Source organism: Chiloscyllium plagiosum, chromosome 20 (genome assembly GCF_004010195.1).
Source record: "Chiloscyllium plagiosum isolate BGI_BamShark_2017 chromosome 20, ASM401019v2, whole genome shotgun sequence".
NCBI lineage: Eukaryota > Metazoa > Chordata > Chondrichthyes > Orectolobiformes > Hemiscylliidae > Chiloscyllium > Chiloscyllium plagiosum.
Genome location: NC_057729.1, coordinates 39,185,991 through 39,211,588, shown reverse-complemented (window position 1 = coordinate 39,211,588; position 25,598 = coordinate 39,185,991). Strand labels below are relative to the sequence as shown.

At 40.5% G+C, this 25,598-nt stretch overlaps 1 protein-coding gene across 8 annotated transcripts in view; it reads right to left on the bottom strand.

Annotated features, from left to right (window-relative positions):
- The window catches only part of LOC122560188 (band 4.1-like protein 3), a 277,917-nt gene that overhangs the window by 72,323 nt on the left and 179,996 nt on the right, over nt 1-25,598 (bottom strand). For all 8 annotated transcript variants that reach the window (XM_043710581.1, XM_043710574.1, XM_043710579.1 and 5 more), the window contains exons 4-7: nt 11,379-11,483; nt 6,957-6,999; nt 4,798-4,873; nt 2,129-2,347 (exon numbers count right to left, since the gene is read on the bottom strand). In XM_043710581.1, coding sequence (XP_043566516.1) covers nt 2,129-2,347; nt 4,798-4,873; nt 6,957-6,999; nt 11,379-11,483 — 443 coding nt within the window. The remainder of the gene's footprint in view (nt 1-2,128; nt 2,348-4,797; nt 4,874-6,956; nt 7,000-11,378; nt 11,484-25,598) is intronic.

Genomic DNA, 25,598 nt, shown 5'->3' with positions numbered 1-25,598 from the left:
TCTCTTTGTTCAGCAACACTCCCTAGGACCTTACCATTAAGTGTATAAGTCCTGCTAAGATTTGCTTTCCCAAAATGCAGCTACTCGCAATTATCTGAATTAAACTCCATCTGCCACTTCTCAGCCCATTGGCCCATCTGGTCAAGATCCTGTTGTAATCTGAGGTAACCCTCTTCGTTGTCCACCACACTTCCAATTTTGGTGTCATCTGCAAACTTACTGACTGTTTTGGGCCCAGGTGGAAAATAACTGAATCTACCCTACATTACGTTTATTTGCATTGGATTCAATGATGCTTCACCAATGACTGATTCTCAAGCCAGCCCTCAAGTCTTTCCTCCCACCCACCTTTCTAAAAGCTCAAAGCAGTCCTAGAAATCTCTGGCCACTCTATCAATCGGATTTGGACACTGGGTCTTTTTACACAAGTCATCACCCAATGTCTTGTATTTTATTCTCATAGCGGGTGTTCCAATAGCAGGTCTGAAATCCAGGGCCACCCTGCCTCGACCAACTCCTGAAGACATGGCAGTCCGTTATTAAGGGGTTCAGGGCAGTCACTCCCTCTCTGTGGCTGTCAGTTAATCAGAGAGTTCAGCAGAGCCACCAGGAGATAGTGTTACAGCTCGGACTGCACTTCAAGAAAGAGAATGTTGACCTCTAACAACATAATCACCTTCTAAAAGCATATAGGAGAAAGTGAGGACTGCAGATGCTGGAGATCAGAGCTGAAAATGTGATGCTGGAAAAGCGCAGCAGGTCAGGCAGCATCCAAGGAACAGGAGAATCGACGTTTTGGGCATAAGCCCTTCCTGAAGAAGGGCTAATGCCCGAAACGTTGATTCTCCTGTTCCTTGGATGCTGCCTGACCTGCTGCGCTTTTCCAGCAACACATTTTCAGTTCTAAAAGCATATAGCCAGTCAGGTAGGTCCCAGCACGTGTGGAGGTGGGGAGCAGGTGAGTAACTGTGCTGTTGTCATGGGGCAGTGACCCTTGAGGTCAGTCTGAGTCCCTGAAAAGGAGGCCTTCTCCCACACCCTCCCCCAAAGAGGAGCCCATGTGGAAACTGTAAGGGTTTACCTGGGGGTCTCCCCATCCATCAGGTAGGTCACTGCTGGTAAAACACCAATGGCACCAGAAACAGATCTTTAACTGGCCGCATGTGGCACAATTGACCTCTGGGTGAATGATCCAACCTCCACTTTCCCTGCCACTGCTAAAATGGCATGGCAGTGGGAATGTGACAAGCCAGGATGCAGGGAGGATGTTTTCTCTGGCTAGACAGTCCAGGATCAGGTGACATAATCTCAAGCTATTCAGTGGACCATTTAGGACTGAGATGAGGAAAGGTGTCTTCACTCAAATGGTAGTGAACCTTTGGAATTCTCTAATACAGAAGGCTATGAAGTACAAGTCACTGAATATATCCAAGAAAGAGATAAGTGCAGATCTAGGACTTTAAAGGCATCAATGGGTATGGGAAGAAAGCAGGAATATCACAATGAAATAGAGGATCTGCTGGTGAATGACAGAGCATGCTCAAAAGGCCAAATGACCTACTTATGCTCCTACTTTGTGTTTATACTCCATCTCACATTTCGCAGCCATTTTCCTGGTCTTCTCAGAACTGGTAAAATTCAGCTCAAACGTGTTCAAAATCTAAGCTTTGATGTGATCAAAAGAACAGGAAAAGGACTTATTCATAACAAACAATACACTAATACTGATTTCCCAACTATCAATCAACTGAAAACAATGTGGCCTGAAGCTTAGAAAGGGGCTTCCCGTATCGCACCTCAATAAATAAAGGCAACTATTTAAAATGAGTGAAAGCAAAGTACTGAGGATGTTGGAGATCTGAAATGAAAAGAGAATGCTGGAGAAACTCAACAAGTTTGGCAGCATCTGTGGAAACAGAAACAGAGTTAACAGTCCAATATGACTTTCCTTTGGAACTCTCTTTCTTTCTCCACAACTGCTGCCAGGCCAGCTGAATTTCTCCAGCACTTTCAGTCTCTATGTAAACTGGGAATACATTAGATGGAATAAATATTAGACAAATCACAAACACCCAAGTTATTTCTAAACAGCTTAGGCAGCATTTGAAATAAGTAGAGTGTATCTTACCTGTAGGACTTGTGTAATTCTACCACCCTTTCCTCAAGCTCTTTTGTCTGGTTTGGAGCAAAGCGAATCTCACTGACGTAATCAGGTCCATTCTCCTCAGGATCATAGTCTCCCAGTTCGGCCTGTACAGTGTATGACCCTAATAGAGCATGTGTCACAAAAGAGCAAGGCAGACGTCCAGAGATAATATCGTCTCTCAGCTGCAGACATAGGTAATACCTGAAGTACAACAGAACCAATAAAGCAATCATTTGTGAGACAACTGTAAATCAGATACTTGAGTGGCTCAATGGTTAGCACTGATGCCTCACAGCACCGGGGACCCGGGTTCGATCCCAGCATCAGGCGACTTGTCTTTGTGGAGTTTGTACATTTTCCCAGTGTCTGTGAGTGTTTCGTCCGGGTGCTCCTGTTTCCTCCCACAATCCAAAGATGTGCAGGTTAGCAAATTGGCCATGCCAAATTGCCCATCGTGTTCAGGGATGTGTAGGTTAGGTGCATTAGTCAGGGGTAAACTTAGGGTAGGGGAAATGTGTCTGCGTGGGTTACTCTTTGGAGGGTTGGTGTGGACTTGTTGGGCCGAAGAGTCTGTTTCCACACTGTAGGGATTCTATTCTATGGTTGCAACAAGTCTGTTCTAGCACTCTGAATTTCTGTATTCTGGATTTCATTAAAGGTTCCCTTAAACAATTAAACTGCATGACTCCGACATTGCCCATCATTCTGCCACTTGTTTTCAAATCCAGCCCATATTAAAACTATTAACCTTTCATCCTATTTCCTGGTAATAAGGGGCGAGTCAGTACAGGTATCAGATGTAAATCTGATACTATTAGATTTTTTAGGTCGATAAATGCTGTGGGATGTGAGAAAGGATTGGGGGAGGCTGGGGTGAGGGAACATTGAACAGTACAGCACAGAAACAGGCCCTGCGGTCCACAAACATAGTGAAGAGCCATGGCAGTTCTGAGCTCCAGGCTGAGACAGGATGTTGCAGCAGGATGAAGACGCCTTCATTCTTGACACTGACCCAGGACTGTTTAATTCTAAAACTACATTCTGTAATTAAAAATGCTCTATTTCCCAGCACGAGCATCTCTTCCATTTCTGAGCACAAAAATGGTTCAATGTCTTGATGGGTTTATAAAATATAAATCACGTAGAGTTGTATTACCATTTTATTTTGCTATAAGATGGTTGATGAAAGTTATACAGTACATAACTTTTCTAACTTTGTAGACAGGAGAACTTCTTCATAAATAAATTACCCATTCAGGCAGAAAATCAGTGTTCAATACAAACTTTCCTATTTATACCCATTAATGCATTTAATTCTTTTGCAAATCTTTATTACAATTTTGTCAAATCAGAAAGTTCAATGGTGGAGGGGGGAAATCCCAATCACTCAAGTGGTTAAACATGTGACTGAAAAGCAAAAGGTTAAGAGTTTATATATCAGTGATACATTACAGCAACTGACACTTAGTTTGGTCTCATGGATTTTTAAACTTCTCAACTTCATTAGCAGATACAGAAACACACAAAAGTGAGAAGCCCTCCCTCTGGAAAGATGGAGATGTTAGGTGAATGGTCACTGTTCAGCTATGATATTTCAATTGCACCCCCAACACCTTATCACACAGCAAAGTCCACTTGTGCCTTGTGCTCTTGGCTTCAAAAGTGTGTTTGTTAAGAACTCACACCTGAAGAAGGGTGTCAGGTCTTTACATTTCTCCAATTATGCCTGATTTGAAATTGCAGCATTATCAGAGTGACCCTCAATGAACTGTAAGCATTTGTAAAAGGTTTTCTAACAAACGAACTGCATTGAATGTATAGAACGAAAGCTGCCATCATTAAAAAGGTTATCAAGGTTATCCCTCCTCAGTGTGTCAAGTTTTCCGCAGAGTCATGGAATCCCTACAGCGTGGAAACAGGCCTTTTGGCACAAGTGCACACTGACCCTCCAAAGAGTAATCCACCCAGATCCATTCCCCTACCTTATTATCCTGTATTTACCCCTGACCAATGCAACTAACATGCACATCCCTGAACACCATGGACAATTTAGCACACCTGTGGATAGTGGGAGGAAACCAGAGCACTGGGGGGAAACCCACAGAGACAGTCACCAGAAGCGAGAATCGAACCTGGGTCCCTGATGCTGAGAAGCAGCTGCTAACCACTGAGCCACTGTGCTGCTTTTTCAGCTTTGCTATTTGCTTATCTAGTTGTAGTCCAAACCCACTGCTGTAGAGAAAAAAACAGTTTATTTTTTTCTCAACTTATATGGTAAGTCGCAAAGAAAATTCATTTTAACAAAATCAGGTCATGGTAAAACTGATTACACATCAATCATGTCAATGTCAATGCCATGAAGTCGGCATGCCTCTGCACTTGACTAATGACTTCAAGGTACATTCGCTCTTTCAAGGTACAATGGTCTGAATGAAAGGAAATGCTTTCTAATTGTAATACTTGCCTTGGAGTTAGCTTTTCACATACCAAAAACAATGTTTGTTTTAAATGGTAGCAGGTATTATGTACTGGAGCAAAACATGCATCCTTAAAAATGAAAAATGTATGTCTAATGATATATAGCATGTTTATACAAATATATTCAGGACTGGCCAAATATGTGTTCATGAACTAAAAGTCACCAAACCCACCTTGTGATATCTTCAGAAAGCTGGGTCGGATCTGGGGGATAGAACTTTACCGTGAATGCAAAATGCCAAGGGCCACCTATCGATAAAGAAAGATGAACGTCAGAAGGGAAGCATCCAGAAGAATTGAAAAGCAAGCTTTTGTTCATAGCCTCGACTGTGACTACGTTGTGAAAAGAAATCCAGATGCTGCTTTTCTGTCTTTTGAACGGATCACTGGATGTAAAGCCAGTGAAAAACTGGTGCACTTTCATACTTTAAAATTACATTCACTTGATTAAAAAAAAGTACATTCTTTATGAAAGCTTCAGTAATAAACAAATGTGATATTTCATTGCGTGCTATCCCAATGTTGTAAGCAGCTAAGACCCAGCAAAGCAAGAAGGTAGGTTTTCCTGGACATAATATGAGATGGTGGTTAAAATTGATTCCTGGTTTTTTGGCCCTATCAAATGTAAGGCAGGAGAGGGGGATTGTCAACAGATTTACAGTACTTTCCACTTCAACATACCTGGATCAGCAGCTGTGGAAAGCATTTGCTCCAAAACTGTAGATCCCTGCACATTTTCCAAGTGTATAATTTTAGTTAGCAATGTAGGAGAGCCTGGTTAGTTTATGTTATGAAGATAATCATCCACAATGGAGTGTAATGTTCTTTCAGAGCAAACTCTATCATGGAAACATTATAATCTGCAAAAGGGTAATGAGTTTCATTCTAGTGTTTTATTGTAAACTACTTATGTTTGAACAACTGCCATTTTATTCTGTCATTTCTCCTCCACCTACATTTAACAAAATAAGACAATAAAATAACAATAGAAAGCAACAATTTTATTCTGCAGAGAATTAATTTATGGTTAAATTCAATTAATTTATAGTCAATTATTGTAGGGCACTTTAAAATTGGATTTCATAACTTAAATTGGAAAACTGAACTACATAGTAATGGGAGACAAAAATATTCAATGGATCACTGAGACAAATTATAAGATTTAAAAGTACAAGACAGAAGAATTTTAAACATAGAAGTTGGTTGAAAGAGCAAATTTAATTATAATGATTACAAATAAACCTAGTCTGTGTGCAAAGCTTTTAAAGTCACAGCATTTTAACATGCAAGTCCAGCACAAAATTTTTATTTCCTCGATAATTGTAAAGACAAACGTTGAATATGCTGTGTTCAGTCTTCTAAAAATTGTCTCCTTCCATTTTCTTTTCCATATAGCTATGTAAATTCAGGTTTGGGCTGTGGATTAAATTTTTGCAACAGTCTAATGAGCTCTAGAATCCTACACAATATATATTATGGCAATTCTGTCCCATTATACCAGAAAAGTATTCTCAGAACTGCCACTGAATCTTGAAAATGATTTCTTTTTCAATAACGGCGGAGATAGATTGCTTCAGAAACAGTCTCAGAAATGGCATGGCCTGCAGCGTAAGCTCTAAATCAATTCTACTTCAGTTCTCCTTGAAGGATTGTACACACTCTACACAAAATGCAACAGTCTGCTGGGAAAAGAAGGGTATAGACATTGCAAACTGTTTTATTATCATGTCTGCCTATCCTCTTTAAAACAAAAGACAAAATAAATATGGCAGACAATCTCTTCTTCGAAAAACTGTTCACATTGTCCAAATAGGAAGTACTTGTCAAGATATACAAATTTTGTAATAACAAAATTAATTCAAAAGTACCATTAAGTAATTTTGTTTAACTAAATTGCATTCAAACAATTTAAATCTTGCCCATTGAAAGAAAAGTAGAGTATTTTGCTTTGCATGCAGAAATAAATAATCCAATAATGATGGTTATGAAAATGCAACATCTGATGTAAGCAAGTGACAAGAAATTGACAATGAAGTTTACACATACATTAAAATTAGAATAGAATATCAGGTATAACATTTAAAAAAACAAACATGTAAAGGATGATAAGTCTTTTGAAAAATATAACTTTAAACAAAAGTGACAGAGACAGAGACATAGTAATAAAAAAAGGTCTTTGCTTCACATCAGATCGATCACGCATCAAATTCAGTTCTGTACATATACTCATGTGCCTACAGAACATTAAATATCAAATTTAATCGCTCAGTCCAGCTTGAGTAAATAGATATTGGAAACACTCATTTCCAACAAGTCAGCTCAAAATACTCACTTCTGATTTGTTTCTTAATGTCTTTTGAAGGATCCAGCCAGTTCTGAAAAGATAAAATCTTTATCAAAAAAGCAGTACTTACATTTCCATGCATCCCAACTTTCAAACCCCGAAGAGACAACTTTACCTACGATCCACATTCAATTACATCTGTTAGTAACACCCAAAGTTGCCACAGTTCCATTGGGAGAGTTTATAAGGAAGTCTAAAAATATTACCCTTACATTTAATTGTAGTTATCACTGAAATGAGTCTACTTTTGCATGGTCAAAATGGTTCTAGTTCAAATTTAATATGGAGGCAGTTCTAAGGCTTTAAAGGTTACCACATCAGAACTATCATGAAATAGGAATAACTGAACTCAAATTATTTTCACTGAATGCAATCAAGAGTGCACAGGCATGTCTGACACTGTAATAAAAAAGTTTGATAAGTTCACACAGTGAAATTTTGAGACATGATTTAAAAATAAATAAACTGTGGCATTATAAAATACATTTTAATGGAATTGGAAGCACAAGCTTTCAAAATACAAAACAGCATAAGTGCTTAAATTTGCAGTTTTCTGAATTTAAAGCTTCCACTATGGCACTGCTTATCTAACGTTTATACTTGTACTTCATGAAAATAGCAATGCAACCTTTAGCTGTATAGATACCAGATGTATGTATGAAATAATATTCCAAAATCTTTATGATTGCGTGCTTCATACAATCACAAATAGAAAATCCATGAATTTGTTAGCATTATTTTTAAGTAGATCTCCTCTCAGTCCTGATTTTTCCAAAACGGTCTCATGGGCAGTTATATATAAATCTGATCAAAAGCAAGATGCTGTTGCGATTGTCATGAAGCGAAACATTTTTCTTTATTCTGGTATAAATGGTAAAGTGCACAAAATATTACTGTCCCCATGTACTGTGCATTACAATCTATGTGTGCTTGTGCTAGCAATTCTCCAAATAATGTCAGTTATGTCACTGATTATCTGTACTTCTCGTAAAGCACACATATTTCTTTATACAAAGGGGAAATTAAACTGCAGAACAAAATCATTTTCTATCTCAAAGGCTACACCTACAGAAGCCCGAAGGTAGGGAAAAAATATTTACTTCGTGTTATGGATATCTTGATTTTGCCTATAAACAAAGAAATCATGGAGAGAACACTACCCCACGTTCAAACTTGGACGCAAGTGGAAATTAAATTTCAGTTCAATGCGAATGAAATTACACATAGCATGTCCCTTTCAGGAGGACTGTAATGTGTAGGGAATGGGATAACTGGGCGGGACAGTGGATCAGGGTTTGAAGGATATGGGCCGGGTGCTGGCACGTGGGACTAGATTGGGTTGGGATATCTAGTCGGCATGGACGGGTTGGATCGAAGGGTCTGTTTCCAAGCCGTACATCTCTATGACACTGCTGCTTCACAGTGCCAGGGACCCAGGCTCGATTCCCGCCTCAGGCAACTGCCTGTGTGGAGTTTGCACATTCTCCATGGCTGCATGGGTTTCCTCTGGGTGCTCTGGTATGCTCCCACAATCCAAAGATGTGCAGGCCAGGTGAACTGGCTACACTAAATTGCCCATAGTGTTAGGTGCATTAGTCAGGGGTAAATATAGGAATGGATCTGGGTGAGTTACTCTTCAGAGGGTCAGTGTAGACTTGTTGGGCCAAATGGTCTGTTTCCACATTGTCGGGAATTTAATCTAACTTGCCGATCTACTTCCTCCATAATCTACTGCTTTTAAAGTCACCATAAACATTTATGTTAATATAGCAATTAGAAGAACATAACTAGACACCCAGTTTTTCCTTTTCCAAATTTATTACTAAATAATTTATAAATCTACTACTTAGTCTTTTAACCATTACATCACTCAGACGTCCCCAGTAGCTAATCATCAACTCTCTGGTGGCAGCTGCATTACAACAGGCCACCAGAGAATGGGATAACTGGGCGGCACAGTGGATCAGGGTTTGGAGGGATATGGGCCGGGTGCTGGCACGTGGGACTAGATTGGGTTGGGATATCTGGTCAGCATGGTTGGTTTGCACCGAAGGGAGGTTCACTTTATTTTTGTATCAGGTGGTACTTTTATGATTTTAAATTCAGACTAGCAAGTCGATTGTGTATGCTGAAATGAGAGGATAAGAGGTGCTAGATTCCAATACTCAAATGAGATTTTTGCATGAAGTTTTATCAGTGCTAATTAGTTCTTGTTAATGCTGCATTTTCAAAACCATTTCAACAATTTATTGGGGTTATAGGTCATCTTTCCAGATTTTCAGTAGTAAACTACTGGAATCATATTTCATGAAGAAGCACCAACCACTCAAATGTATTTCACCACCCAATTTATGTTCAGCATCTCAAACTCTTTGCAGCTTGTCTGACATTGAATACAATTTTGACTGACCATGCAGCTCACACTTTTAAGACTTGCATAAACATAACCGATGTTTATAAGGCCCATCTTACATAGTGCTCCTTAAGCCTGTAGATGTAGTGACTGCTATGGCACCAAGTCTTTAAAAATGGTATTTCAAAATTTCAAGAGCTGATTTGCTTTTAACTCAAGCTGTCTTGTAAATAGAGGGGGATTCAAAATGGCTTGTACACTTTTAGTAAGGCGAATCACACTTTGAGGTTTTCCCACTGTCCATTATGTTTTGGGATCACAGCAAGTTCTAACAGGCAATTCTTTTATAAAAAATGATATTGCAGTTATACTGTATAATTCTGACAAAAACATAACTCAAATTCTATTCACAATATTAGTTCCAAACTTGCACAAAACAGAATTTTCCTCTTGAATTCTGCTAACTTCACACCAGTACAAAAGAAACCTAGATGAAGATGGAAAACTGAATGTACAACATGTTACCTAGGGATCCCAGCTCATTTGTACAATGGTTCTAGATTAGGGGAGCAGTGACTTGGTCTGAAAGTGACTGTCCATATTCTAACTAAGCAGTGATGACAGATTGATTTTCCACACCATTTTTATTTTATCACCTAAATGTTGAGATACTTACAAACAACTAATGTCCAAACTACATAGCCAAACAGGGATCTCAGTCTCAGCATTTTCAATGCATAGATTCACATAATTTTATTCGCGGGCAGAATCTAGTGAAGGTCCCAGAGCAGGAAACAAGGCAAGTGGGGCAATTGATTATGAGAGGCAAAACATCAGCTCTCCAATGATTTTTTCCTAAAGGAGTTGAGGAGCAAGTAGATAGCGGATTAAAAGGTAGATAATAATTTCCGATCTTAGGTAATGGGACTCATTTTTAGTTTATTAGCATGTCATGCATACTCATTAAAACGCATGGTGACCAGATTAAATTGTACATTTGTGATTAAGTCAGCAGTAAAGTAGAAACAGAAACATTCAGATTCGCAATTGGTTAATGGTAATGTACAGCAGGTAAGGTAGATTTTATGCTGGATTTGAACTGAATAGAAGCTGTTTTTTCTGTATGAATAACTTTGTTGTATGTGGCGAGAACAGACTGAGTTGCTGTATTGAGCTCAGGGTGAACAACGGCCGTCCAAGTACGTTTAGATGGCAGATATCCGGGGATATCGGATCAATGTTGCCCGGGAGAAGTTGGGTCTTAACTGCCCAAAGAGATGCCATAAGGATTGAAGGCAGAGGTAAATAATAGAGGGAAGGTCAATCTAAACACAAAAGATAGTCCAAGCGAGATAAAGTGCAAATCCAGTGGTGAGGTTGGCAAAGCCATGTTTAATAGAGAGCAAATCACAGCTGATAGAGGGGGTCAAAAAGGACTGTTGTCAGGTTCATGGTGCCAGGGGGAGCAGCTCAATGACAGTTAACCAAGGACCAGGGTGGCATTTGGATTACTAAAAGCGGGTTGAGGGTGATGGTGGGAGGGTCAAAAGCGATGAATGAAGATCAAACTGAAGGAGGGGCATGATGATGACTTTCAGCTCCAGAGTTCCACTCCAGAATCAGGCGTCCAGAGATACAGCTGGAACAGGTTGCCAGAGACCGCCATGGAGGAGGAAGTTCTTCACGGTCAGGTAGCAAGATGTATACTAGAATTCATTAGACTCTAAACCTGATATTAGAAAAAGTAGTGGATTCAAACTTTGGAATTAGAACCTTTGGAGGGAACATAGTATGACAGAAGTATTACACACGTATGGATGTCCAAGACTGACCACTTCAGTTCCATTTACATGTATCCTAGTGAGCCTTCTCCAGTGAAGGTGATATCTGGCTGCCACCAGTTCTTTAGTTGGTGGATAAGACAACCCCACCCCACTGCAAATCTGAAATTCTGTTCAGAGTGTGCACGCTGTAATCCTCTAAGGCAGATTGGGAGTTCTGAAAAGGGTCTAAGTAGTAGAACTACACTTAGCATTAAGTGGAACAACATAATTTACCTTCTGGCTTTCAGAGTCACAGAATGTCAGCCCATAGTAGTCCTTCTCCAGCAGATTGAGATGCTCGCAGACCAGATCAAAAAGCACTTGTCCCTTGGCCCGTTTCTATAAAAGAAGAACAGTAAGACAAAACATGGAACGGCTGTTTTATAAAATGTATGTTTACCAAGTTAAGCACTTAAAATCCAATCTCAGGGCTCAAGCACCTTACAACTGCTTCCCAGCCCCTCAGTGGATGCATAACAAGAACAACTTGTGTACAAATCTTCTGCAAAACCAATGCTGCAACATTTTTAATCTTGGAACTAGATTTCAACAGTCAAAATTATGGTTCTTAAAAGCTCTGTGAAGTGGAAATAAAATGAGTGGATGTAAATTGCAAACCCCTTGTAGTCCTGCTTCTTAAGATATGCGATAAATTCAATTGTACTCTGAGCGAGGAGTTTTGCTGCTCTTTTAAAGAGATGCAAATCAAAAGAAGGATCCCTTACTGACAATTTGACTATCATCACAAATCAATGACTACAGAAGCATTAAGGGTCTAAATATTCAGCTGGTTTGAGTTAAGAATTTTACAACCATCACAAATCAGAGCACATTTCTAATTGCAAGGGTTATATGGCCCTTGCAGTAGCCTTCATGTCAATTTAATGATATTTACACTGCATCATTCCACAGAGATTTGCCTTCACAGTATTTCTTCATTAGGAGTGGCGTGCAAACGTTACAACACCTGGACACTGGTTATCAATCATTGTCTGAAAATTAAAGATGCAACCCCGGATTTGCAAAGAAGATTCTACTGCTTCTTTCAGGTGAAGCTTTCGCTCGGAGCGGGTGTTGATCTCATTACACACATACTATGCTTCATTGGCCATTCTTTCCCTTTCATTCAAAAGGGATTTTGGAAACCTTCTGGAGGTGGGGAGCCAAGGAGGCAGGTCCAGAATTTCCCAATGTCGGCCAAACAGGTCAGTTGCTCACATCTTTCTGCCACAGGGGGGGCTGTTATTGTATTTTATGGCTCCATTAAAGCTAAAGATCAAAGGCTGCCTGAAATTTTCCAGTCTGTCAGCAGGCCCCCACGCTGACAATACCACGGGCCAGATAGATCCCTGGAGGTGATGCCCTGAAGATGGGGGAACCAGTGCTCCGCTATCAATAAGACATCTCACCTCTACCTACCTATCAGCCAACGCTTCTCCCCTTCCAACCAAGGTCCACCTCAGTTACATGGCCAGTGCTGTGACCACAGGCTATACTGTAGAAGGGCTCGCTTTTGTTATGTGATTTTCCACCCACATCCAGGAGTTTGGGTTTGAGAGAGGCTGGTTAAGGAGAAGGGAAGGTCCAGAATTGTCTTCAGTCTTGGACTTCTTTATAATGCCATGTATTAAGATTAAATACTACAGTGTACAGTATTCAGAAACCAGACTCGAGTTTTATGGTGACATTATTGAAAGACATTATTCTATGATGAGCTCTGCCATCTACTATCAATCAATTTACTCCGCATGCTTCTTCATACATATTCTAACGTTCACATTGCAAAGTGGTGGCAGGGAGGTACTGTCCCTGGACTAATAACCTAGAACTGGATTGCCACTGTTCTGGGAACTTGGGTTCAAATCCTGCCATGGCAGATGGTGAAATATGAATTCTGGAATACAAGCTGGTCTGATGGCAATCATGTTGATTGTCATAAAAACCCATCTGCTTCATTAATATCCTTTACGTAAGGAAATCTGCTGGTTACATGTGACTCTGGATCCTCAGCAACACTCACTCTTAGGTGTCCATGGGGCAATTTGGGATGAGCAATAAATACGAGCCTAACTGATGGTGCCCACATTCCATCAACAAATTAAAAGATAAGACCTTTCTCTAGCGCTCTATGTGTTTTGTTTTCTTCTTCCTCTATCCTCACTTGTGCTATTTAAGCCCAGTGAAGAGCAGTTCCATTACATCACTGTACCCTCTACAATGGTGGCTTGGCAAGTGTGGGTGCGGGGGCTCTTTCTTAATAGTTTGCATAAAGTACAGAGCGAGGCCCTTCACCTCAAAGCAACCTCTCTGTCCCTCAACTCTACCATTAGGATCCAGTTCCATTGGTGCTGGATTATTCATCTACCATCTTCGATTAGACAGCAATCATGCTCTTAAGCTATTAAATCAGCCATTCACTTGAATGTGTCAGGTGACCATTTCTGACACAGTGTGACCCAGGCTCCAGGTTTGAGCCCGGTATCAAGGGGATGTCCCCAAAGCAACAACTTAACCTGAAGCCCTTGATTCGTCTTCAAAAGGGATATTTAAAGGCTCATTCCACTTAGCAGATATTTCTACTTCAATTCTCCCACTCACTTGGCATTACATTTCTTAATCACCATCATAGGCTTTGATGGCTGCTCTTTCAGATTTAACATTTAGATTTCTTTGGTGAATTGCTGAAACGTAAAATTACAGAGCATTAAAATAAATTTCAAAAGCCTTTGTAACCCAATTACACACAGGTTTTTATGAACATGACAGCTCCGTTTTCCCGGAGGTATCAAAAGGTTAAAGGCAAATATCTTGAAATTGCTAAATTAACAAACGCTGTAGTGAACCAACCTCCTCCATTTCGTTTCTTCACTGATGAATGAAATTAGTTAACTGGGTCATAATCATCCTCACTGGATTGATTTGTTTGTGCAAAATTGAGTCGAAGGGCACATTTCTACAGAGGTGGGGGATGCCTCACCATCTCCACCTAGATGAAAGGTTAGCAGTGAGCAACAGGTGGAGGGCAATGGGTTGCCCAGCAACCATAAGGTGCTGAGGGTAGGCTAAATTAGCTAATCTGATTGCCAGAGGCCCATAGTGGGTACTCTCCGGAGGGACATTGGTGACCTAGGCCCAGCTAAGTCATAGGAGTTTTGCATAGAGAGGGTTTTCTCGCCTTTGGGGTGATGGGAGTGGATATTTGACTATGGGGTGGGTTTTTACATATAGGTGGGTAGGAATGAAGGCAAGTTACTAGCTTCTGAGGTTGCAAGGTGTTTCCAAATGGGCAAAAAGGCATCCTACAAAAGATAGTAGCCCTCATCCTACCAACAACTTTTAAAACATTTTACAAGAACCAGCTGACAACTCTCATGTTCCTGCCTATCTCAACCATATTATGGTATGGACTGGTTAAAACTGACCCTTAATTATTTATTTACATGTGGTGGGCTGGCTGCTAAATCCATAATTTAGAACCAACCCGAACTCAGTCCATTTCAGCTGCCACACCTACACAGCCACTGCTGTGACCACAGGCTGTCCTGTAGAAGGCCTCTCTTTACATCTGTAGTTTTAAGCTCACAGCCATGAGATTGGGTTCAAGACAGACTGTTGAAGAAGGCAAAGCCAAGAACTCTCTTCAGGCTTGGGCTTCTTTATAATATTATTCATTACATAAGACAGCTAAATAATACCAGGGTCTAATCTTACTCAAACAAAAACTGAAAGTGCTGGAGAAATTCAGCAGGTCAGGCAGCATCTGTGGAGAGACAGCAGAGTTAATGTTTTGGATCCAGTTATCCTTCTTCAGAACAGATGATAGCTAGGAAAAGGTGGTCGATACGTTGAAAACAGGGTGAGTGTGGGGGAAACAAGGAGTGAGAGGGTAGGCAGCAATGGAGCCCAGAGAGTGTGAGACAGAGAGAGTCAGAGACAGAGACAGAGATAATCACAGTTAGGAAGACAAATAGATAGATAACAGTATCCACTGATGAAAGAAAAGCTGATAATGGGGTGTGCATTGCTCCTCAGACACTGTTCTCAACACATCTTGCAATCCACACTCAGTGCCATGCACTGCCATATGTACACTTTCAAGCTGTCTCTTCATCAGCATCGGCTCATGCTCTCTCAGAGCAGCCCTGCCCTGCAGTTTCACTTTATTCCCAACTTGTCCGAAGTTCTAACAAGAAACTTTCTCTGTTCCTTCCACGCATTATGGAATGCAAGCTTCAACAACCCAGAAGCATTCATGTCCCCGTGGAACCTCCCTCTCCTTCCCTCTGGTCTCCATCCCTTCTCCTATCTCCATTTCTTGTCAGGTATTAACTGTCCCTTCTGACCTTTCATTCTCTAACTGCACTCTGTGTTCTCAGATCCAGCCTTAACTTGGTCACAGAGCGTGCAGAGAAGGGTGGGGTGTTGCTGTTGTTTGGCATTCTAACCTCTACATTGCAGAGGCTGAGCACCAGTTGTTGGGATTCCATTATCAGCTTTCCTTTCTGCTGAGCATACTATTATCCATCCCTTTGATTCTCTTGTCATTTTCTCTCTAGGCTCTACCTCTACCTCTACTCTCATTCTTTCCCATCTCCCCACCTTCCTTTCCCACCTTCAGTATAAATACCACATTTCCTAGCTACCATCAGTTCTGAAGTAGTGACTTGGGACTCGAAATGTTAACCCTGCTTCTGTCTCCGCAGATGCTACCAGATCTGATGAGTTTCTCCAGTAATTTTTGTTCTTGTTTCAGATTTTCAGCATCGACAGTTGTTTGTTTTATTTTAGTATCTAATCTTAACAGTTAGATTATTACAAACAGAATTCCATGAACTTTAACTCCAAATGCTAGTCAATTTAACTAACATGCATCTCTGTATGTTTCTCATATTCTCATGGCTAGGCTTCAGGCTTCTGTACTATGAATGGGAATGGGTGAGTGTGTGGTAGGCTATTTTATATGCATTTTCATACCCATGGCAAAAACATACCCAGTTGAGGCATATAATATTCGACCCAAAGAACCAACATGGCACAGAATGAAGTCATTTGACCCTTCACTTTTAAGGTGGTGTTCTGTAAAGCTATCCAGTTAGTCCCACACACCTCTTCGGTATTATCTTACCACACTAATTCATCCATTTATTTAGAAACATGAGCAGTTCAAGAAAATTTGGGGCCTTCTTGGGATTGCTAATGGCAAGAATTGGACAACATTTTAATGTTGTCTTCATTTATGTTTTATTGACTGCAGGATTTTCAGCCTTTATAAACTGACCATATTACTTTGGTCAAAATTGGTCAAATGTCAAAATTATAAAATATTTATTGATTCGCTGTCTACTGTAATCTCACTCTTACCATTCGAGAATTCTAGATTTTAAAAAAGTGGTTTGTAAGAAGCCAAAGAAAAAAAGTTTTTTGATTAAAGCACTATAGGATTTAAAGGGCGTGATGCAAAAGTGTTAGAGACGCAAAAATGTCTCCAATTAATGCAAAAAGAAAATCACTGAGGCAAAATGCAGCAGGCATTTAAGATTCTAGTCTGCGGCTGACCTCCCCAAAGAGTTAGGATTTGTTGTGCATGCATGCTTTCCTTCATAATTACATAATGCAAATAACAACTCAGAGACGGGTGAAAATATGAAAAGAAACAATAGAAACAGTGTTGGCAATAGCATGAACAACCACATTTCTTATCACATCTCTCCCCAAGACTCCATCTCTCCGTAAGTGATACCATGGACTGTGTTTATATATGTACTGACCTGGAGTGGAGGGTGTCTGGGGGTGGGGGTGGGGGGAGGGGTGGCAGTACAGTCGAGATGAGGAAGCTGTTTGTGACATTACTGACAAGTTCTGCCTTCCCTGGCAAGAGGCTGAAGAAGAACAAGCCAGAAAACCTTGCAGAGGCAGATAACTCTGCATGCAGTCGTGGTTGAGGAGGAGGTGAGTATTGTTCATCAGTGGATCAGAGACAGAGAGACACAGAGAGAGAGACAGAGAGAGAGAGAGAGACAGGGACAGACAGAGACAGAGAGAGAGAGAGAGAGAGAAAGTCCAATTGCGCAGCATTGTCCAGGCAGGCACACCGGATCCAGCAGCTCTTGGATCAACAGTCCTCCCTTAGATCTGGCTTAGCCACCCAGAGTGAAAACCAAAATGCTGAAAGGAATCTTGCCACCTCTTAACAATACTTAACACACACGCGCAGACAGACAGACACAGATAAACGCAGGGACACACACAGGAACAGACATGCAGAACGACACACTGATACACACAGACACGGACACACAAGTTCCTTGTCTAACACAAAGAAAACCAATGTGGATTTCGAAGTGCACTGCGAATACCATACAAATGCCTTGTGTTTCATCACAGAAACCCTTTCTCTATAATTTAAAAACAGTCATCAGCTGCAGCTCAATTGGCAGCACTCTCGACTCTGAAGTCCAAGGTTCCGTGGGTACATTCCGATTGAGGGGTTGGATTCTCTCTCTCTTGGGGCAGGAAATACAATCCAGGACTGTTTCAGGGTTCAGAATCCATTCAAGAAAAAAAAAACAGCCACACTATGATTTTCACAGCGATGCCCTCTTAATTGGTTTGGAGACAGGTTCTCTGCCCTGTAAAGGTTGGCAAATGGACTCTCGAAGCTGGACAGTGAGTAAGGGGCTTTCCAGTTTGAGAGGATCAGCAGTGGACAAGGGTGGTCAGCAACTGAGTAAACACTTTATCACAAATGCAGGTAAGTGGGCTTTTACACCTGCATGGAGGCCTATACCCATCCACACAACCTCCCACTTCAAAATGCCAATAGTGTCTACCTTCAGACAGCTAAATGTTGTTACCCAGCTCATCCTGCTAGTTTAAGGAATTAGTAAGTCTCTCAATGACCTTAAATCAGCTCTCTGCCCTTTTAAACTGGCATGATGGCGAGCACTGGTATTATCAGGACCTTTTCACCACAGCAAGATCCAAAACTTCATTTCCAGAACCTGGCCATACAGACGGAGATACAACTAAACTTAGCACTCAAGGAGTACTGCAATTTCAGATGAGACATCAAACGAAGACCATGGACAGCAAATTTCTTGAGATTCATGGTCTATGAATAAAGATGTCATTTTGAAGTCCACTATGTGTTCACACTGTGCATGTTATTACTTCAAAAACCATGTCCTTACGTTACAAGGAACCAGTTAATTTTAAAGCTGTTGATCTTAAACTCTGATCAGCAAACACCTTCCAGACGGTCTGGACCTAACCCATCATTGTGTGATATCGGCAATCTCCCAGGGTATCATGGTCAAGAATAAGTGAGTAAGTAATGACCAGAGGCCCTTTTCCCGCGTATGGAGTCGGGTATTACAAGGGGGCATAGCTTTAAATTAAGGGGGGGTAGATATAGGACTGAAGTTATCTCCCAGGGTATCATGGTCAAGAATAAGTGAGTAAGTAATGACCAGAGGTGCATGCTACTTCCAGTGTTCCTTTTCCCCAGTTGTGGTGTTTTCTCAACATTCTGCTTGTCATGGTATGCACCGATTGTCTACGCTTTCCCCAGTATGTTGTCCCTATTCTACACTTCAGGAATCCCTGTTCTCTTTGGTCTCCCACCAAGGACAAACACTGTCAAATAATAGGCACCACTCAAACTAAATCGATATCTATAAGTAAGCACTTTCTTTCTTAAAAAGATTAGTAAATGCTTTTTCCCTGCTACACCTTTCATATCATCAGCATTAAAGGGGGGAGGGGATGGAGATGATTAATAATCCATTTGAAAAAGGATCTTCAACCAGATACATTTGAGAATAGTGGTTTTAAAAAACTTCCAATCACATTAAAATAGATTGAAATCAGGTGCATCTATTGCAATTTAACTGAGCAAAACTAGAAAAACTTAGCATCTTGCATGTGAGAGATCATGGATGTTTGATAACAGCCATTTGAATATACTGACTAGTAAAGTTGATGAGTGCTTCTTGTGATTATCTGACCAAAGTAGGTGTTTCTGCAAGAGTTGACTAACTGACTGGTAACATCCTTGACAAGATGTGCTGCAGAATTTACATTTCCACTAATACATAGTAAATGACAAGAATAACAATAGTAACAAAGGGAAAGATTAGGCCATATTTTCATATGATTTCAAACGGTCAGGATAAAGGTCTGGTAGGAGATAAGCTAAACTGCTCAATCTCAAAGAGTTAGGATGCTGACCAGCAACAGACCGCTCACCTACAGTCTGTTCTGATATAACACAATCATGTAATCCCATGATCCTACGTAATCCCACGTCATAAAAAAATCGCCTAAGAGCTACACCATTTAAACCAATTGGACTGGAATCACGTTATAGTCAATACAGGTAAGAAAAGTTTGCATTCCACAAATAATGGTCTAAATTTTTCAATCGAGTTATAGCCAATTCACATTGAAGAAACTCACATTATAGCAGAACTGACTGTATCATACAGTAAGCCATTCAGTTGTAATTACAATGAGGAGAGCAAATAGCTTTGCACCTTTTCAGGGAAAAAATAAGCATAAAAATGGCCTTGGCACATCAGCAAAACTAAATCTTAACTGACATGAAACTGTGCATGATTTTAAAGAGCACTTTGCTTTCCTGTCTATATTTGCATTGCAAGGGCTGAAGGTTTCCTTGACTGAGCAAGGTTTCTATAAAATGCATGTACTTGTGAAATGGAGACAAAACTCTTCTGGCAGAACCTGTCCATCTCCTGAATGACATAGCAACAGCAAATCAGTTGCAAAAGTATGGCAAGATTGGAAAAATAAGATTCTCGATAAAGGAAAAGGAAAGCTGATCTTTCACCCATTTTAACTGAGGGCCAGTTTGAAGCTGTTGTCTCCTCTGCAGCCTTGAGGGAATACAGCAACCTTTTTCTCCAGCAGTGCATCCAGCAGGACCTCCAGGTCCCTGTCAGTGAAGTAGGCTGCTGTTCTCCCTTTCTCAGCCATACCCTTTAGAATTTTACTGCAGCATACTTTCAACCGCTGTTCCTGGTTTGCAACATTTGACCTATTACACAGCTGGGATCTAAATATGGCAGCGGCCGGCAGTTCTTATGCCTTGCAGCAAGGTAGACAGTGCTACCACTGGTGACTACAGGTTAGTGTAAGTGTGGCTGAACAGTGGAGAATTATGTCAGGTAACTCATTGGAGCTAAATGAGAAAAGCCCTCCAGAAAACTCTGAAATCGAAACATAACTCTCTCCATTATTTCTTACAGCTGACTCATCAGATGATACATGCTAGAGTGAAAAAACAATTAACGTTGGGACATTAGTACTCTAGCGTGAAAGTTTTCTTCATTCAAAGACGACACATTGTCCTACCTGTCCAATCTCAGCTTTGTGATTAGTTATTCGGTTATCAGATGTGGGGGTCGCTGGCTGGGCCAGCATTTATTGCTTCTTCCTAATTGCCCGGGAGAAAGGGCTGATGAGCTGCCTTACTGAATCACTGCAGTGGATGTATGGAGACTCATTGTGCTTTGGGAAGGGAATTCCAGGATTTTGACCATGGTATTGGAAGAATACATTTGCAACTAAGGACGCTGCGTGGTTTGGAGCAGAATTTGAAGCTGGTGGTTCCCCATTCATCTGCTACTCTTGACATTTGAATTAAAAGCTGGTCTGTCTGTTGGGCAATAGTTCTTCACCATGGATAGACAAGGATCACATCAAGTCTATTAAAGGTAGCTTTCTTCAAAGGCCTTCAGACCACCGATGATTGATGTATGAAAGGAAATGGAACTGAAACTGTTTATGCCAATGTCCTGCCTCAAAGTTGTTTGCGCTGAATCCCATGTCATTTTTGGCCCTTCCCATGAGTTTAATTCAAACACACAACATTGACAGTCACGGACTCTGCAGCCAAGTTTCCAGTTTTTGATTTCATTTGGGGCAACTCAAACTGGGAAAGTGCAGCTGCGGAAGTCAGGAATCTGAACAGCGTAGAATGTTCCATCTATAATTTCTGTCATTGCGAACATTAGCTTTTGCAATGATTACTTTTGTTTTTCTGCTTGTATATGAGGTAGTGTCAATTCAGTGCATGGAGTCCACTTCGTGAACTGAGCATTAGAGAGCGAGAAGCACTCTCCCCTTTGATTTAGAAGGTTATGGACTTTAATTGTGCTTTTAAGACTGGACTACAACATCCAGACATACAATTCAGTGCAACACCATCAGAGACACGGTCTCTCAGATGAAAGCCTCTGTCTGCTCCCCAAGTGAACGTAAAAGACCACATGCCTTATTAGAGGATGGTAGAGGTCCCTTAAGGTTCCGAACAAGATCTATCATTCAACCAAAATCATTAAATAGATTCCTTATTATTCCTTTGTGTTCATGAAGCCTTGCTGGCTGCTGTGCTTCCATATATTATGTTGTGAATTTGTAATATATGGACTATTAATCTTTACTTTCATCGAGTGAGCTAATATTTGGGACATTTGTTTGAAAGAAAATACCTTTAAATGAGTCAGGACATGTTCAAACACAGTCTGTAGAAGACCCCTGATCCACCGAAGAGACAGTTTCTTAAAACCTCTTGTTAGTAGAGGTACAACTCCGTGAAATCAGCGTAATGTCGAAGCTGGCCATCTTATCCCAGGGCTGAAAATGTGTTGCTGGAAAAGCGCAGCAGGTCAGGCAGCATCCAGGGAACAGGAGAATCGACGTTTCGGGCATAAGCCCTTCTTCAGGAAGGGCTTATCCCAGGGTTGGGGGACTCCAGTTCCAGAGTATTGGTTTAGAGTAAGGGGAGGAAAAGAATTAAAATGGACCCAAAGGGTAACTTTCTCATGCAGAAAATGGTGCACATACGGAACGAACCATCTAAGGTGGTGAAGGAGGTGGGTACAAACACAACATTTATAAGTCATCTGAATAGGTACATGAATAGGAAGATTTTAAGAGGAAAATGGTCAAAATGCTGACAAATAGGACTAGATCAGTTTAGGTTATCTGGTTAGCATGGCTGAGTTGGACTGAAGGGTCTGTTTCTGTGCTGTACAGCTCTATGATTCTGTTGTGAGTAGTAGGATACATATCAGAGCAGTTCCCCTACATTATTTCAGTCTTGCCATTGTTTAAAAAATCTGGAAAAAAAACCTAAGGAGAATGAGCACAAGCCACTTCATCTGCAGAAACGACCACAAAGAACACCCATCACAAACCGTTATGCAAAGGGAGCTGAGGACTCCTAATAGCAACATCATTGTGCATTTTTCAATAACATTCTGACCGTTTTGACAATGGGAATTTGTAAAACTTTTTTGTTAATATGGACCGACTCTCTTGTAGGTCAATGGTCAGCTATTATATGACCAAAATCCATCCAGGTGAAGAACTAATCTAATAAGCTTGTCAGCATTTGTTACAGAAGGGAAGTAATATAGGGAAAACTTGCAGAATGGAATAACAGGAAAAATCACTGTCTAAGGCCTTTCATGTACACAGTGTAACAAAGGTTTAGTAACTCGTAGAAGCCAGTGGGCTATATTGTTGTCAGTGAATGCATGACTAAGTGTAACGTTTTGAAATTGGATTGAGGCACCCAAGAGTGCAACAATGCTTAATGGAGAAAGGTAGTCTTTTACTGCATTTTCTCTAGTGCGCAATTTCAATTGCTTTGGACCAGACATTTAGATATTTGGTGAATAAATTACATTTTTGTGAAAAGGAAATCTCAAGTTCAGACCTAATTTCTGATAAAACTATAATATGTTAGATTTCAATCTTTAAAATGAAAGGAAGTCAAATTCCTATGGTGCACATTTTAAAAGATCAAGAAACTCATTGGAAGTTGTTTTTACACTGCTCCTTTGTTTAAGGAATGGGGTTTGGCACTATTTGTCTTTAGGCTGGCACTAGATGTTGTATATAAAAAGTGACATTTGACCAGCTACAAGTAGCTGCTTATGTGTAATTGTGATCAGTTGCGAATGAAAAAATCCATCAGCCTGCCAATAACTGTCAGACTGGCTCCTGTTCTGCTGAACAACTTGTCATGAGCGCAATGTTGGTAGAAACCTTCAGAGTGCTTTGGGCAGACAGTAAAATACACAGTCTGAAGAAAGCCAGTTTCTTTTCCCTCAGTAGCTATAAGCTCTGGCCTTTAACAGCAACGAAGAGACATTGCAGTTAATTGACTAATCGATTGTAAATCTTGTGAAGAGGTGGAAAGGACCAGACAGTTTGGACATCACGTTCTGATGAAGAAAGGCTTATATCAGGAAACCTTGTCAATTGAAACCATTGAACTGCTTTCCTAGGTTGTTTTCCTCTCTGTCCATTATACCAGCATCTCTTTGGTTTCTCTGTTTCTGTGTGCGCACGCAGAGGTGTTTGAGAAACACAAATTATGAGCAAGGGTAGGCAATTCAGCCCTTTGAACTACTCTGCCATTTAATATGACCATGGCTGACCCTTTATCTCAATGCCATATTTCCCCTTTCTCCCTATACCCCTTGATGCCTTTAAAATTGAAAAAAAAACACATTTACTTTTCTCTTTTAGAAGGAGGTTAGACTTTTGTCAACCTGTGTCTATCAGACAAGTAAATCGGGGAATTTTGTGGAATATGATAAAATGTTTAAATATCATGACGACTTAAGAAATTTTCAGAGTGTTACCCACTTTGGGAAAAGAACTGGTTATAATTTAAATTAAAAATGACTGTCTCCAGAAGAACAACCAACTTGGCCATAACCCTCTTGGAATGTACATCAAAATGCACATGCCTTTTTCGCTTTTGGATTTCAACTTTTAAATTAACTTCAACTGGTTCCACCTCCCGACCTTCCAACCGACACCCACATTCTCAAACCTTTTCTGATTGAATTCCATGGTAAACACTAGCATGCAAGCAGAACAGGTTTTCATCTTTATAAAGAGGTTTTTAAATATCGGTTTATTGCGAACTCATGCAGTAAAAAGTAACATCCTAAATTTGACAAGCTCAGAAGATATGACAACTTTGTTTCTTCATAGATTTCCACATGATCAAATTAATACTGACTGCAGAAAAACTCGTTAAAAGAAAATTCAAACTTTGTTCTTCCAAACACAGGAGTGAAGAGACAGGAATTTATTGACCCCACTGAACCCAGTCATAGCAATTATAACTGTGATAACACTTGATTGGTTCTTCAAATGGATTGTAAGTATATTGGAATGTTCTGCGGTAATGAAAGGCACTATATAAATGGAAGTTCTTTTAGCCTAATGTGGAACCGGATAGGATTTTCACTTCTTTTGAAGAGAAGAATCCAATAGATGATCATGGCCCAAACTTGGGGGCTTCTGAGAAGCAGGTATAGCGTACGGAGGAGAACTCCGTAGGAGCCAGTGGATAGGCTTCCTCCACTTACGCCCAGTTCCACCTTCGCCCCCACCACCCTCCCCTTCCCTACTCAATGACTGTGCAGGAAAGGACAACAAAAGTAGAGAAAGGGTGAGGCATAACCTTTGGGAACAAGGAGATACAGAAGTGGGTAGAACCTTGTATTTTATGCGGCTTCTTGATGCATTAGCACAAGCACTCAATCACTAACTTGGTGCAGAATGGCCGCAACCAGCCATTTCTCATCGTAAGCAAGTACTGCCTCATACAATCCCCACATATGGCAGGAGGTGTTTAAGGTTAGACATTACGTTCACTCCCCTTGCCACCTCCTGGGGACCTATCAGTTATGAAACATTCTGCCTCAAGTCCTCTTACACGATTGAATAAACTATGGGCTGGCAAGCAATTAAGTGTGTACACCAGATGGCAACTAAACATAATAGGAATTACTAAATGGAAGTGGATTTCAAATTCTGCATGAAAGCAATTGCTCTTAAAAGGAGTTGGCAGTGAAGTGTAAGATTTCAAATTTGTCTCTCCATTTTAATCAGAGTGCATTATGAGAATGTTTGTGGATAATTTAAATGGAATTAAAATTGCATCCAGGAAGTATGATTACTTCTATGGATTACACAAGCATAGCCTTAGGTGCATGTATTTTTGGAATCAGTAAGCAAAGATGCAATGTCTCCTTCACATTTGTACTGTATCTAAATAACAAGTTAGTTCTACTCATTAGAAGACCACATAATTGCTTCATAAATCCCCAATTAAATCTGGAGAACAATAACTCTTCAGTACTTTCAAGGTAAATAAAATAGTTTGTAGATATCCTAATTCTTTTTTTCTTAATTTACTCATTCACTGAAAGTGGGAGTCACTGGCTAGCCCAGCAATTTTCCGCCCATCAGTAATTGTTTGGGAGGTGGCGATAGGGAGTTGCTTTCTTCAACTGCTGCAGTCCATGTCCTATAGGGATACCCACAGTGCTATTAGGGAGGGAGTTCCAGGATTTGACCCAACCATAGGGATGGAACAGTGGTCCAGTTCCAAGTTAGAATGAT